The sequence below is a fragment of the Nyctereutes procyonoides genome, unplaced genomic scaffold, assembly GCF_905146905.1.
Source record: "Nyctereutes procyonoides isolate TBG_1078 unplaced genomic scaffold, NYPRO_anot_genome, whole genome shotgun sequence".
NCBI classification, from domain to species: Eukaryota; Metazoa; Chordata; class Mammalia; order Carnivora; family Canidae; genus Nyctereutes; species Nyctereutes procyonoides.
In genome coordinates this window covers 42,820,703-42,834,504 of record NW_026575120.1, presented here as the reverse complement: position 1 = coordinate 42,834,504, position 13,802 = coordinate 42,820,703, and the positions used below count along the sequence as shown (strand labels likewise).

Below are 13,802 nucleotides of genomic sequence, written 5' to 3'. Positions count from 1 at the left end.
AGTGATCACTCTCATCATGAAGAAAAGCAAAGAAATCATCCATACACACATTACTAAAGATCCTACATTAGACAAGATGTTTCTCTTTTCACTGCATGTGAGAGGATGTTTAGCAATATGTCACTAGGGATGGTTAATTTTCATAGCATTTATTCTTTATTAATGGAAAGTATAAGAACATGTTACTTAGCAGCTAAAATATTTTTATCTAGTAATTATGGTCATTTTGCCATAATATGTTAGCTTTTTATCCATTTATCAATTCAATAAACATATATATGCTTATTCTAGGCCATGTGCTAGGTGCATGCTATGTACAGATTGCCTTAGTTAGCTCTGCCTGCTATAACAAAACACCACAAACTGTGTGGCTTCAACAACAGACATTTATTTTTCACTGTTCCAGAAGCTGGGAAGTCCAAGACCCAGGTGGTGGCATATTTGGTTCCTAGTGACAGTCTGCTTCCTGGCTTGTAAACAGCCACCTTCTCAGTGTGTGCTCACATGGCCTGTCCTAGAGTGTGCGCGTGGAGGGAGGTCTCTTTTTCCCTTCACATAAGGGCACTAACCCCTTCATGAGGTCTCACCCTCATGAATCTATCTAAAACTAATCATCTCTCAAAGACCTCACCTCCAAAAACCACCACCTTGGGGACTAGAGCTTCAACATACACATTTTGGGGGTTGAGGGACACCCAAACATCCAGCCTATCGCACTAATGAGGAAGAAGGAGCCAGTTTGTGTTCCCCTGGAGCCTATGGTTTAATTGGGGAAACTGAGCAAGTTGCTGCACCAGGAGCAATCTTAACTTTGATATGTAAACAGAGCTCTGCCGTGTGGTGATGGGGCACGTAATTCACTGATATTCAGAAGGCAGAGTGTGTAACCCGGTTGAGGCCGTTTCCTGGCCTTGTGAACTTGCAGAAATTACTTTCCCTCTCTCCATGAATGAGGATGTTGGACAAGATCAGTGCTCCTCACAGTGTTCTGCAGGACACTGCTGTCCTGTGTTATTCATGGGGAGTCTGCAGACCAAAATGGTCCCGTAATCAAATACATTTTGGAAATCCTTCAAATAAAATTGAAGAGGATTCATCTCTGCAGGATTTCTCTGTGCCTTTAATATACTATAATACTTTCAAATCTCCAAGAGAGATAAAATATTCTATTTCCCCAAATTTATGCTCTGACTTCCCTTGACACTATACACACAATCCCTTATGCTTTAAAGAATCCTTATGATCTACTAAATGGGAAGAATAGAGAAAAACCTTTATTATGTGGACTTAACATGCCCACAGTTTACAGATAAGAGAAAATATTTTTAGCTCCACGTACATGCTAAATCACTTAGACAATGATTTAAAAAAGTAGTTTCTTTTCTTCAGTTGCTGTTATATTAATTATGGAGTTTTCTCTATACACACTCTGTTGTCATGGAGATGTATTGACTCATAAAACAATGTAATGGAGAAGTCTGAATGTGCAGGGTGACACTTGTTATGTTTATGCCTATGTGATCATGGCATCTGACATTTATTTCATGGATTGTCAACCTCCCGTGGCATCTCCCTAAGTGAAAGTGTGATGTCTTTATTCACCTATTTTCCAATACAGTGTCTGACCTTTAAAGCGAGTTTTGATTTATAGGTTTACAGGGACTATCAGTAACACTTCTGTTTTAGGATATATCTTCCCAAGTGCACATAAAGAAAGGTTTTTTATCTACTAGTTTTGTGTGAGGGGATGGTTATTACTAATTTAGTTTCCAAAAAAAAAATGGGCCTATTTTTTTTTTATTTTCCAAATTAAGGACTAGCCCATGTACCCCTATAGTGCTGCTGATGACCTACCTAGTATTTAATAAAGCTCACAGATCTGCAAATGTTCTTCGACCTCTTTGCCCTTGTCAGCTAATCCAGCTCTAGTGATCTCTCCATTTGGGTCTGCTTTCCTCTGTGTTTTTTTTTTTTTTTTTTTTATCTTGATTATTGTTTTGACCAGTGCAGCTCGAATAGCATACTTATTTTCTTTTAAGTTGTGAACTTTGAAAATCATACATTACGCCAGTCAAAATGAGGACAATGCCAAGTTGACAAAAAAATGCTCAACGTTGTCTCAACTATGTCTACACGAGCTCACTTTTCCTGCTCCCCACATTTGACAATCATTGCATGTTTATCATGGATTTCAAAATTATTTTCATTTTCAAGATTTAGCAAAGCATTCTCCATTTTACCTAATAAATTTAGGATAATGGTTATAATGCCTTCCAGAGACTCCATGAGGCTACTTGTTATTTTCTGGTTCATAACTTCCACATTTGATGGTCACTGGTAGATAAAGCCATTAGGCTGTAGATTTGATCAAACTAGGATACTTGTCTTTTTTAATGGCTTTTTTTTTTTAATATTCTTTGCCCTCTCAGGGTAGACACATGGGGAGATACTTTTTTGGCTGCCTTCTACATCTAATCCCAACTTTATAAATCAACGCATTTCAAAATGTCCACACATTTTTACATGTGAAAGTGTTATAATGCACATCTGTGGCTGATATGGTACAAATGCCATGCTACATAAAATATTTCTCCCTGTGTCATTGCTTGTTTATAGCAAGAGGTCTAAAGCTTTAGAACACTCAACAATTATCTTCATTATCACATGTAATCAGGATACCTCATGGTTCAGAATCAGGTGGCTCATGAACCACCTTGTAAAGAAACCTAGCTTTATAGCATTTGCTGTTTCATCATTTATGGTATAGAATGTAAATATGCCGTACATTGAAAACCTGGAAATCTTTTCTATAAAAACTTTTGCTTACAATATGGCAATATACTCTACCAGATGTCTCTCCTTTTGAAAAATTAATTTTGAATTTTCCTGCCAGATGGTTTTGTATCACAACTTCATTTTAGAGAAGTTCTGTTATTTGTATAGATCTTCCAACGTGTCTCGTTCTGTGTCTAAATCAGTACTTTTTAGTCGACCGGCTTTATGACTGACTGTCACGGGTGTGATGCTTACCATTACCCATGACTTACCATTAAAAATCAGTTTTTCTCCAACAACTTTCTTCTAAAACTCTTCTCTTTCTAGGTGTTGTGAAGAGTGATGATATATGCACGTATGGACTTAAACTGACCTTCCTTCCTGCTCATATTTATTTTCCTACCTTCTTCTCCTATCTTCTTTATATTTCTCGCTGATTAGCATAATGAGCACATGCAAATAATCTGACCTTTCTCTGTACTGAAAATCCTTCAGCCTACCTCCTCCTTCTGTCCTCTACTGGTCAGAAAGCCCATTGTTCTGTCCGCAAGGGACAACTTGTTGCCTCATATTGTTACCAGCATTTCTGGGGCTGCTTCCCCTCCTTCCCCATTTTTGTATTTGAGCCCATAATGCACAGGGTTGCTCTTTCTCTAGACAGTTTACCCTGACGCTGGAATCACAGGAGATGGTGAGGCTCCTCTGTGTGTGAACACGGCTGCCTGGGAAGGCATTTCAAACCCAGCTGCTTTGGGGGTCTGAATCTGCCACACCTTTAACTCTCCCCTCTGCTAGAGTCTTGTTTTTTTTCCTGAACTCAAAAATAAGAATCTTCCACTCATGACACAGATCCACTGTTTTCACTGCGACTTGACTCAGTGTTGCCGGCGGCACTGCATCATTAGGAGAGAAACGTGATGTATGGATCATAGTCGGGCTCTAGCCCAGGGTAGTTCAACAAATACTCGTATCAATCACTTCTTTACTTGTCTATACATAAATATACGTAGATGCTATTACTAGGAAGCGTCCCTAGAGATACCGGATATCCTAGTGCTGTTAACATCTACCGTCTACTGGAGATCTAGGGACACTGAGAGTGAGGAAGATGTGTCCTGTCTACAGTTCAAATATCTGGGTCTGCATAAACTGCTTCCTGAGTCTCATCACATCAAATCCTGATTAAAAGGACTTTTGTATGTTTTTAGTTTATTAAGAAAATATATTGTAATTCCTATAGGTACAGATAACTGCAAGTTATTATTTTTTCCAGAGGATGAATGAGATTTACACGTAGAATTTAAGAAAGGAGAAACGAAAATGAATTAACATATAATAAATGCATACAAATCACCATGTATTAAACAAATACACTAGGTAAAAGCCTATTATATCATATATGTAAAGGGATGGGTGTTGCATAACTAGAATTTAATTTTGAATTACTTATTGCATTTTTTTAAATTTCAAAATATGTTATCAGCTTATGTTGAACATTTTTGGGTTATCAATAGTCTCTGGTCTCTGAATGCTCTTGAAGTATACCAAAATGATGATGTGGCATCAGTATAAATCGGCGTTTTAGTATTTCAAATTGTAATTAAATTTATACCAAAGGTATTTTAAGTCCCAACCGCCTCCTCCCAGGAGCAAATAAAAAATTAGTGCTAGGTGGTAGGTGATCTTGTTAAGCTGTGATAAGAGAAAGGGTGAATTTTAAATAAAATATATATTCTAGGGTTAAGAAAAACATAAATTAGACTTATACTAACAAAACAAGGTAAAGCCCTAAGTGATTGTATTTTTGTGTATTTAGTAACGTTATCATCTATAAATATAAAGCCCAACTGTCTAGAAATTTAGTGCTGGGCCCCTGAGAGATGGGTTTACATACATACCTGTACCTGGGAACTCGACCTGTTAATCTGACTTCGCTCTGCCCTTTCCTTAATCTCAGACACAAGGGGTCAGGATCAGAGCAACATAGAGCATCCAGGATGACAATAGGCCATCCTCAGCACAAGCAGTTTCCCCATGAGCTGCCCGTGCAGGATCTCTAATCTGGATCCAGACCTGATGCATGAGCAGGAACCATGTGGCCTCACACTGACTCCTGCTCTCAGAAGCACTGCACTTGCTGGAGCCCCTCTGGGAACCCTTAGTAATCTTACCTTTGCGTGTTTTTTAAGTGGAGTTTGATGAGACAGCGGGGTGTGCACAGGAACTGAGATGTGCCAGCCCACAGGTGTGGACACGGCCTTGCGTGCAGGGCAAGCCACACACACCCTCATTCTGCCCTGGGACCCACAGTTGCGCAGCTGGGGGCCCTGCCTAGACCTGTTCTTCCATTTCCTACCAGGTTTTGCCTCTGCATTGATTAAGGCGACCCCCGCTTCCCCATCTCAGCCATATAACCTGGAATCCCCAGCCCCGATCAGTTCACTAATCTGACCAGTTCATTCCTGTTAGTGTCATGACCCAGAACTCAAGTGTACATCCAAGGTCACATGGAGAATTTTAAGCTGGGCTGCTCAAATGTCCTTCCCGATCCATTACCCTGCAAAACCCATCAGTCCCGGGTAACCTGGAATGAGATCGGACGTAGCACACTGATGAAAAGGATTATTTGCAATCCCCACGTCTTTAGCATCATTTCAAATGCATTTTTTTTTATTCTATAAAACACCATAGCTGCCTATTTTGTTTGTCTGTGCTATGGGGTTTATACGGAGAGGTATCTCTGCTAACTCATTAATTTCTCTATATTTTAGGCTGAGTGCCAGTATAATGTGATACATTAAAAAAATTGTTAGTGCCCTAGCTGAAGGCAATCCCATCAAGAAAAGTGCCTAATTATAGCCTTAGGATCTGTAAATATTGGCCTGTTTACTGAGAACACTGAGAATTTTGTTGTCTTTAAATGAGAGAGAGAGAAAACATATATATCTATATATATATATATATAATATACATATATTTATACTATATATTTTTATATATTTTATATATATATAAAGTATTTGTTCTTGTGTTATGTTTTTCTGGAAGGGTAGAGTTGCCAGATTCACACTTAAAATTTTTCATAAAGAGGGCCAACTCTAGGGGATCCCTGGGTGGCTCAGCAGTTTAGCAGCTGCCTTTGGCCCAGGGTATGATCCCGGGATCCCGGGATCGAATCCCACATCAGGCTCCCCACAGGGAGCCTGCTTCTCCCCGTACCTGTGTCTCTGCCTCTCTCTGTCTCTCTATGTCCATCAAGAATAAATAAATACAAGCTTAAAAAAAAAAAAAAGATGGCCAACTCTGCTTGAAGAACAGCAGGAGAGCATTGTCATGGGTCTTGCATGTCAAAAGAAACGTGACCTTAAAGGCCCTTCTGAAGTGTGCATGTGTTGGCATTGGAGTGTGTAACGGGGAACGTGGAAGTGGCCATTGTATTGTTTAAGGAGAACCTTGATTGACTCGTGCTGGATGTGGAATGTAGTCATGGTCAGGAGGTAGCTAATAACTGACCTAAAGTCCCCTGATGTCTCGTTGGTAGGACAACGAGAGAAATAATCAAGGTCGTTGTTCACTTCGTCAGGAGGAGAGTAACAGGGGAAAGAACTGTTTTATTATTCAAAAAACCAGGAATATTGTTTATGTTACGTGCTTCCTAAGCCCGTGTCTCTGCCTTTCTGCAGCCGTGGGCCTCGCTGCGTGCCAAGAACCAGCCCTTCCCAGCAATGGCATCAAAATCGGAGACCGGTACATGGTGAACGATGTGCTCTCCTTTCAGTGTGAACCGGGGTACACCTTGCAGGTACCTTCCTTCTGCGTGTCGGGAATACAGAGGGTTGGCACGGGATTCCTTGGGTGGCTCGGGGACGCCAGTGCCAGAGAGCTGCACCCAGAGAGCCGCTTTAGCTGCTCTCCTGCTGTTTGCAAATCGAAGTCGTCACACGGAGCCACGCGTGCTCCTGATGTTCATTATAGCGTGGAAATAGCTCCTGATGACAAAGCTCTCTTCCGCAGTTCAGCACCCTGTTTTTGTAATTATTTTATTTCCAAACGTATGTTCCCCCCATGAGCATGCAGATGAAATTCTAAGGCACAGAGTGTTGACACGAGTCGCGTTTATGGCGCTCCTGTGGCCTCCAGCGCGAGGTCCGCCCTGAGCCCCGAGTGTGTCCCGCAGGGCCCACGGCGGTGGGGCCGTCGCTGTCTGCTACCTTCTCTAGCAGGTGCTGCGGTGCCCAGGTCACTCCGGGGACTATTGAGGAGTCTCCATAGTTTTTGATAAGTTTGTATAAAAGTTTTTTCAGACTTTTATAGCCCAATGTGTACCAACATTCATCATTTTTTCCGTTACTGTGTTTTCCGGGCTGATCATAAATAAGCGTTCTTGCGAAACAGCGTCTGGGGGTCGCGTGGCGTGATGGCTCTGATTGCCGCTGCCAGCAACGATGTCGGTAATCTCAGCGCGCAGGTTACAACGTCCAGTAGGAATAGTCACACCTAATTATGTGCCTCGTCTTCGTTTATTTCGGGTAATAGAGTACCTTTTTGGGTGAACGCTCATTACCACGTTGAAGCGGATCGTATTTTAAGGACAAAGGTCTTAGTTCTGTCCTCCAACAGTTCTGCAGCAAAGTTTTAACAAACGAGTTTGGGAAAGAAAGCAGCAGGCAAGAGTCGCAGAGGACACGGCGGCGCGTGGGGACCGCGGGGAGGTCCTTCCCGGCACCGGGGCACCATCCTTGCTGGAGCCCGGGGCACAGGCATGGGTGGTGTGGGCCCCAGAGCCACGCTTGCCGCCCGCTGCCCCCCCTCCCCCGGCCGACAGAGCCTTTCCCGCACCTTCGGGCCCAGAGCACGTCAGTGGGCAAGCGCCCGAAGCCTCCTGAGCTGACCGTTTAAGGCAAATCCCAGCTGTTTTCCGGTCTGGAGAATTCCAAGGCCCGGCCCAAGGGCTTCGTTTGTAGGGACCCCCGCCCCCGCACCAGTCTACTTGGATGTGCCATTAGTATGTCCTCCCCTCCCTTTTTTTTTTTTTTTTTTTTTTTACTTGCTTTATACTCAAAAACACACTCCCACACGTCGATCCTTGCTTCGCTGCCGGGTGTTCACCGCCTCCTACCCCCCATGGTGTCGCTGAGCAGCTACCCTGAGGACCTTTTACAAATGACTCCTTTGCAGCCCTTAGAGAAGGAGACAGAAAGGAGGGTCCCGTAGGGTCCTGGCTTACAAAGGGCTGTTGAATCAGGGCTGGTGGACGAGGCCCGGACGCACCTGCGGCACCTGCACCTGCACCTGCACCTGCGGAGCCCTGGCCCCGCTCATTAGCTCCGGTTACAAATGCAAACCAGGCTCTTCCTCCGTCCTTCTGCGGGGGGGGGGGGGGGGGGCGGGGGGGCAGCGCTGACTCCACGAGCTGCTGGCTTTGCCTTCACGGGAGCCAAACAGGGGCCCGGGTTTTGTTTTTGTTTTTTGTTTTTTTTAAGTTGCTAAGTGTCATCAGCACAGTTGCCAACACATTAATGTACCTGGAGGCACAGCGCCTGTGGCGACCCGCATGCCTTGCACACTTCGCACACTACTGTGCCTGGATGTGCCCGCCTGGGGAGCCTCCTGGACCGGGGACGAGGGTGCTGGCCCCGACACTCAGACGGAACCCTGGATTCCCCTCTTCCCCAGGCTGGTTTCAGTGCTTCTTTACAAGACAAAACGATGAAAATCCTTATGTTAAACTAGTAACTACATAGAGTCCTGTCCTGTTGGATCCATTGTATACATTTCAGCCGGAATCACTAATATAAAACGTTTGTGCCAAAATCCAAGAGAGAGTCTGACCAGGGCTGGTAACCAATGGCCCTCCTCTGGGCAGGCATCTATAACCGCCTTTGGAGGCCTTTGCACTTTATGTTTTCCATAATTCAGGAAGAAATCCATTAAAGATAATTTAACGGACCACAAAATGAGCGCACACCCAGCGTGAACTTTAGCAGGAGCCGTACAGCACGGAATGTCTTCTCTAAGAATAAATATAGCCTCCTTTTGCTGTAATGACTTTTTAACATATCAGAAAGTATGAGAAAATGAGTTTTGTGGCAGATGAATCGAGGATGAAATGTTCCCGAGCCTGGGGAATCAGTCTGTCGTTGATAACTGCATTAGTGCACCTTCTTGTCTGATGCGTCCCCAGCGTGCCCACGAGTATTTAGCATGAATTAAAGATTTGTTTTCAATTGCCTCTGTGCCGGTTGCGGGCGGCAGGTGGAAACTCACAGGATCAGCGCTCAGGGCGGAGAGGACGACTGAGGCCCAAGGAAGAAAAAAAAAATAAAAACCGATGGTCTGCACAGAGGTGCTCTTTACTGGCTTCGCTTCTAGCGTGAGAGGGATTTCGGCACAAAATGTTCAGGATTTAACCTGCTTCTGTGTGATTAAACGGATATAATAAGACGGGTTTGTTTTATTTTATTTTTTTTTTAAGATTGAAAGTTGAAAACTTCATATAATTAAAGGATAAAGAGACCGTGGGCGATGCGGATTAATTTTATTGCCGCCACAATCATTTGGCAGTTTGTGAGACTGTGTGATAGTAACACGACTATCAGGCCTCCTTCTTCTCGGATGGAGGAACCGACCCAGTTCTCTGTGGGACCATAGGTGTGTGTGAGTCGTGGGTGAACGGGAAGCACGAGGGGACAGCAAAGATGCCTTTCGTGAGCAGATTACATATCTCTGACCTTCCCCCCTCTGGACCAGTACCTAGTGTTCACAGCCTCTCAGACCGAAAGTCGTAACTTCTGATGATTAAAAAATAGAAAAAAGATGTGTTTCGCCCAAGCCATCCCGTTGAGCAGGGAAAGGGGCATGTCCCAAATAGTCACCGAGACGGACCCTGCAAAATTTGGGTTTTAGCGAGAAGAATTAAAATGGTCATGGATTTTGTTTTTTTTTTTTTTTCTACCTTGATTCCAAGTATGTGATTCATGGACAAACATTAGTGCAGTACATTGCACGATGCCTGGTGTGTCGTTTATAAAGGGAACCACAGAAAGTACGGACGTCCTCGCAGCGGAACTTTGCACGCTCTTCCTTTGGTCCTGTGAGCCTTACCTCCTTTTCTCTCACACAGGGTCGTTCCCACATCTCGTGTATGCCGGGCACCGTCCGTCGCTGGAACTACCCATCCCCCCTCTGCATTGGTAAGGATGCCCCTCCTGCCCCTCCTGACCCTCCCGACGGCACGTTGCTGTGCGTGAGCCCTCAGTACCATCAGTACCCTCAGTACCCTCAGTACCCTCAGTACCCTCATCAGTACCCTCAGTACCCTCAGTAACCTCAGTACCCTCATCAGTACCCTCATCAGTACCCTCATCAGTACCCTCAGTATCCTCAGTACCCTCATCAGTACACTCAGTACCCTCAGTACCCTCGGTACCTTACCAATCACATCATCATGCAGGAGGTGTGGCAAATACTGAGCTTGCATCTTGTCCCACGGATGTACTAGCTCAGCTTTTTTGTCATCTGTGGACTGCCCCTGTGGATTAGATGTCACATTGCTAGATCAAGGCACTGAACCAAGGCAAATTACATCCATACCAGAAGGGCCAGTGGATTAGTTACGAGAAGGAACGAACACCGTGGGTCTGGAAGTCTGAGCCGTGTTCCGTGTAGGCCTTTAGGCCTCTGGAAAACTGAGTGTCCAGAAACGAAATTCAGAAATACCAATGAATGGATGGATTGGAGGGATAGTGTTTTATAGGAGAAGCAGAGAGACGGCCCACGTGGATGTGCCCATTAGGACGGGCTCAGCCTGCCTTTTGAGGGAAAGGCGCTCCCAACACAGCATTGCAAGAAGAGCCTGGGTCCTGGGCCCACTTAACCTCTTGTGTGGAGGCTGCGGTGGGGGTCCCAGGGCCACCCTGGGCACAGCAGGCCCCATACCCACAGCTGTATGTCTGATGCAGAGTCTGCTTACAGCTCAGGTGACTACAGGACTGTTGGGTGCTACCCTCACCTTTGCGACTCAGTATATCCTCCCCATCTGCATACCTCCTGCCTTCCCCAAACCCGTTCCCCCTCCAGAACCCCCCTCCTAGGTGACCCCCATGATCATCACCTGTTTTGTGTGGTCTGGATATGACCTCAGCTTCCATATGGTTCCCCTGGGGGCCCACCGCTTCAGGGCTCCCCAGTCGTGATTCCCACCAGCAGTCCTCAGCATTAGGGTCTCCCCGCCGTCTGGTGCCTTGCAGGCCCCATCTAGGCTATGGCTATCCCTGGCCACCGGGTCCTGACCTGTGCTCCTGCTTCATCAGGGGACTAGCTTGCTCCCTGCTCAGGGCCTCGCAGCCCTCGGCCTGCTGCATAGCCGTGCCCCGGCCCGGAACAGCACGGCCCAGCTTCATGGGCGGCTGGGGATGCAGCCCGGCACCAGTCCCCTGCCCCCTGCCCGCACTTCCCACGACGCCTACCGCCCCACGTGCACGCCTCCAGGCACTTGCCCTCCCCGTGCCCTGGGCAGTCCCCCTCAGGCCCAAGGCAAGCGGACGTGCAGTGCTGCACCTGCTGCAAATATGTCCACGATATCTTGTTTCCGGGCCCGGGGACCTCCTTGATGTCCGCCCCTGAGGGGGACGCCTCGCTGGCTGGATGCCCCGGCCCTGCCCATGGCCCGGCCCCAGTGCAGCAGTGTAAGGCCCTCGGAGCTGCAGCACGGTGGGTCCCGATGGGCCTCCCTCCCCTGCCAGGGCCCGAGGGCTGCAGTGACAAGTCTCGCAGCAGTGCCCTGTGAGCATGTAGTCGACCCTCGGGAGCTGATTCCAGAAGAGCGTCCGGGGCTGGCAGACCGCATGGCTCATCACGACAGTGACTGGGGTGCCTCTCCTTATGGAACATCTGCCCTTTCCTTATAGGACATCCATCTTCCTGTTTATTTTTCAACGAAGAACCTTCCCGTAAACTTGAGAATTGAAATATTTTTAACTTTGAACTGAAATCAGCCAACAACGGGTATTCAATCAAAAAGTGTGTCATTGCCGGCACTCTGTTTTGTGTGAGGACATGTTTTATTCAAATAGTTAACCCACGTTAGCCAAGTATAATTGATTTTTATCTTTTATTTAGCCTGTCTCATATATTAGCAAACGTCGAAGATTCATCAACTCCCGTAGCTAACCTGCTCACTCCTAACTTTTCGCGAGCAGTAGAGGAAGGTTTCTCACTGGAAAACTCACAAACAACCCACGACAAATCTCAAAGTCTGTTCTGAGAGATCGAAAGGGGTCTTGTTTTTTTGTTTTTGTTTTTTTTTGTTGTTGTTGTTGCTTTTTTTTTTTTTTTTTTTTTTTAGCTGTTAGCATCCAGGGAGCGCAAGCTAGGGGATTTTACGACTAGAAATCCATAGAGATAATCTCTATTTATTAGAGATCTCAAGCCCTCATGAAGACAGTTTATATCAAAACACTTCTCTATGGGTTACAGAGTGTCAAGTGCCATTTTCAGAGCGTAACCAGTGCTATTAACCATTTCAAACATCACCGCAAGCCCCCAAGCGGCTGGGGTGTTTGCCAGGACCCTTCCGCCCAGCTGGAATTCCCTCCACCATGGGGGGCTCTCCAGCAGGGCATGGCCTGTGCCCTGGACTCAAAGTTCCACCTTTTGTCACCAAAAACATCAGGAATCTGCACAAAAGAAGATAAATAAATCCAGTAAGACGTAAGATGCCCAGCTATTTTATGGTGTTAAACACCTCGTCCTTTGGAGACACCATGTTTGCCATGAATTCTCTACATAGGCTACTTCACTATAAGAAGGGATTTGGGGTGGAGAGCGTTTCTCCAGCAGGAGGTAGGAGGTCAGTTTACCAAATGCTGATGGACAGGTAAGCCCTGGGAAGAAGGCCCAGACTTGATTGTAGGATTGAACAAATATAAAGTAAGACAAGTCCATTGGTGGAGTTTTTTTTTTTAAATATCACAAAGGAGGAAACAATAGATCAATGCACGTCCTTCGGGAGCCCTGCTGGTATGTCCGCTGGATGACTTTTGTGTGTTTTAGAGAAACTAAAGTGGGATTACAATCTTTTGAGATAACTAAGTCCTTGGGGATCTGGGTCATGATTGTAAGAGGAGGTCTGCCCAATGTCTAGGCCCTTTCACAACACCCATAGCTGACCCGTGTGAACCAAGATGTCACCATCGGTGCTGACTTCCATCACCCAGCCACCGGGTCAGCTCCTGTGAGACTGTCCCGGTCCTCAGTTGCAGATGTGCATGGATGCTTATATTTCATGATTCCCAATCTTTTCCTCTTCTTTTTCATAAAAGTCATGCTCAAACTCAAAAGGAAGGGCCCCTTTAAAAATGTCAACTTTGCTTCACATCTGTCTTCCTGTTGTTGCCACTGATTTGGCATTTTCACGTCTCTCTCCCCTGTGGTTGGACGTACATATTTACTTCCACCGCGGGATGAGAGCCATGAGGGGAGGAATATTACCGCTGACTATATTCAGGGATGCCCCCCAGATCCCCCAGCCTGCCTTCACCAGCATGGACACACCCGTGGGTGAAGTGCATCCCAGAGCCCATATTTCCACTTACCTGATATACCCACAAAGCAGGCCCCTGGAGAGCTCATACTCTAACAACAAAGCTGACAGTCAGGGCTTTACTGGCATTATTCCCTCATCCCACAAAATTACATTTAAAATTTTTTTTGAAACTACATCTTTAATAACTTATACAGTGTTGAAACTCAGACTAGGATTCCCTAGCTTGGGCAATTACCATATTCACCAGACCTGATTTTTTTAAGACTAATTTAGGCTTCTCCCCATATCAAATATATATCAGATAAAGTCTTTCTGTACTGGTGATTAAAAAGAAGAAAAAGACTCCGCTACAGGTCCTAAGTGGAGATTCAGAGATCTCTGAAAGAGGTTTCCTCCAAAACCCAGTTTGGGTAATGAGAACATTGTTAGGATAGCAATAAAGCCTTTTAATGTGACTCCCTGTGAAGAAGTTAAAGCGTTT

The 13,802-nt window shown here is 45.5% G+C and overlaps 1 protein-coding gene across 1 annotated transcript in view; it reads left to right on the top strand.

The window, feature by feature from the left end:
* The window catches only part of CSMD1 (CUB and Sushi multiple domains 1), a 1,869,885-nt gene that overhangs the window by 1,679,844 nt on the left and 176,239 nt on the right, over positions 1 to 13,802 (top strand). Inside the window, 2 exon segments of the mRNA XM_055335505.1 lie at positions 6,459 to 6,577; positions 9,899 to 9,968. Of these exon segments, the coding sequence (XP_055191480.1) occupies positions 6,459 to 6,577; positions 9,899 to 9,968 (189 nt within the window).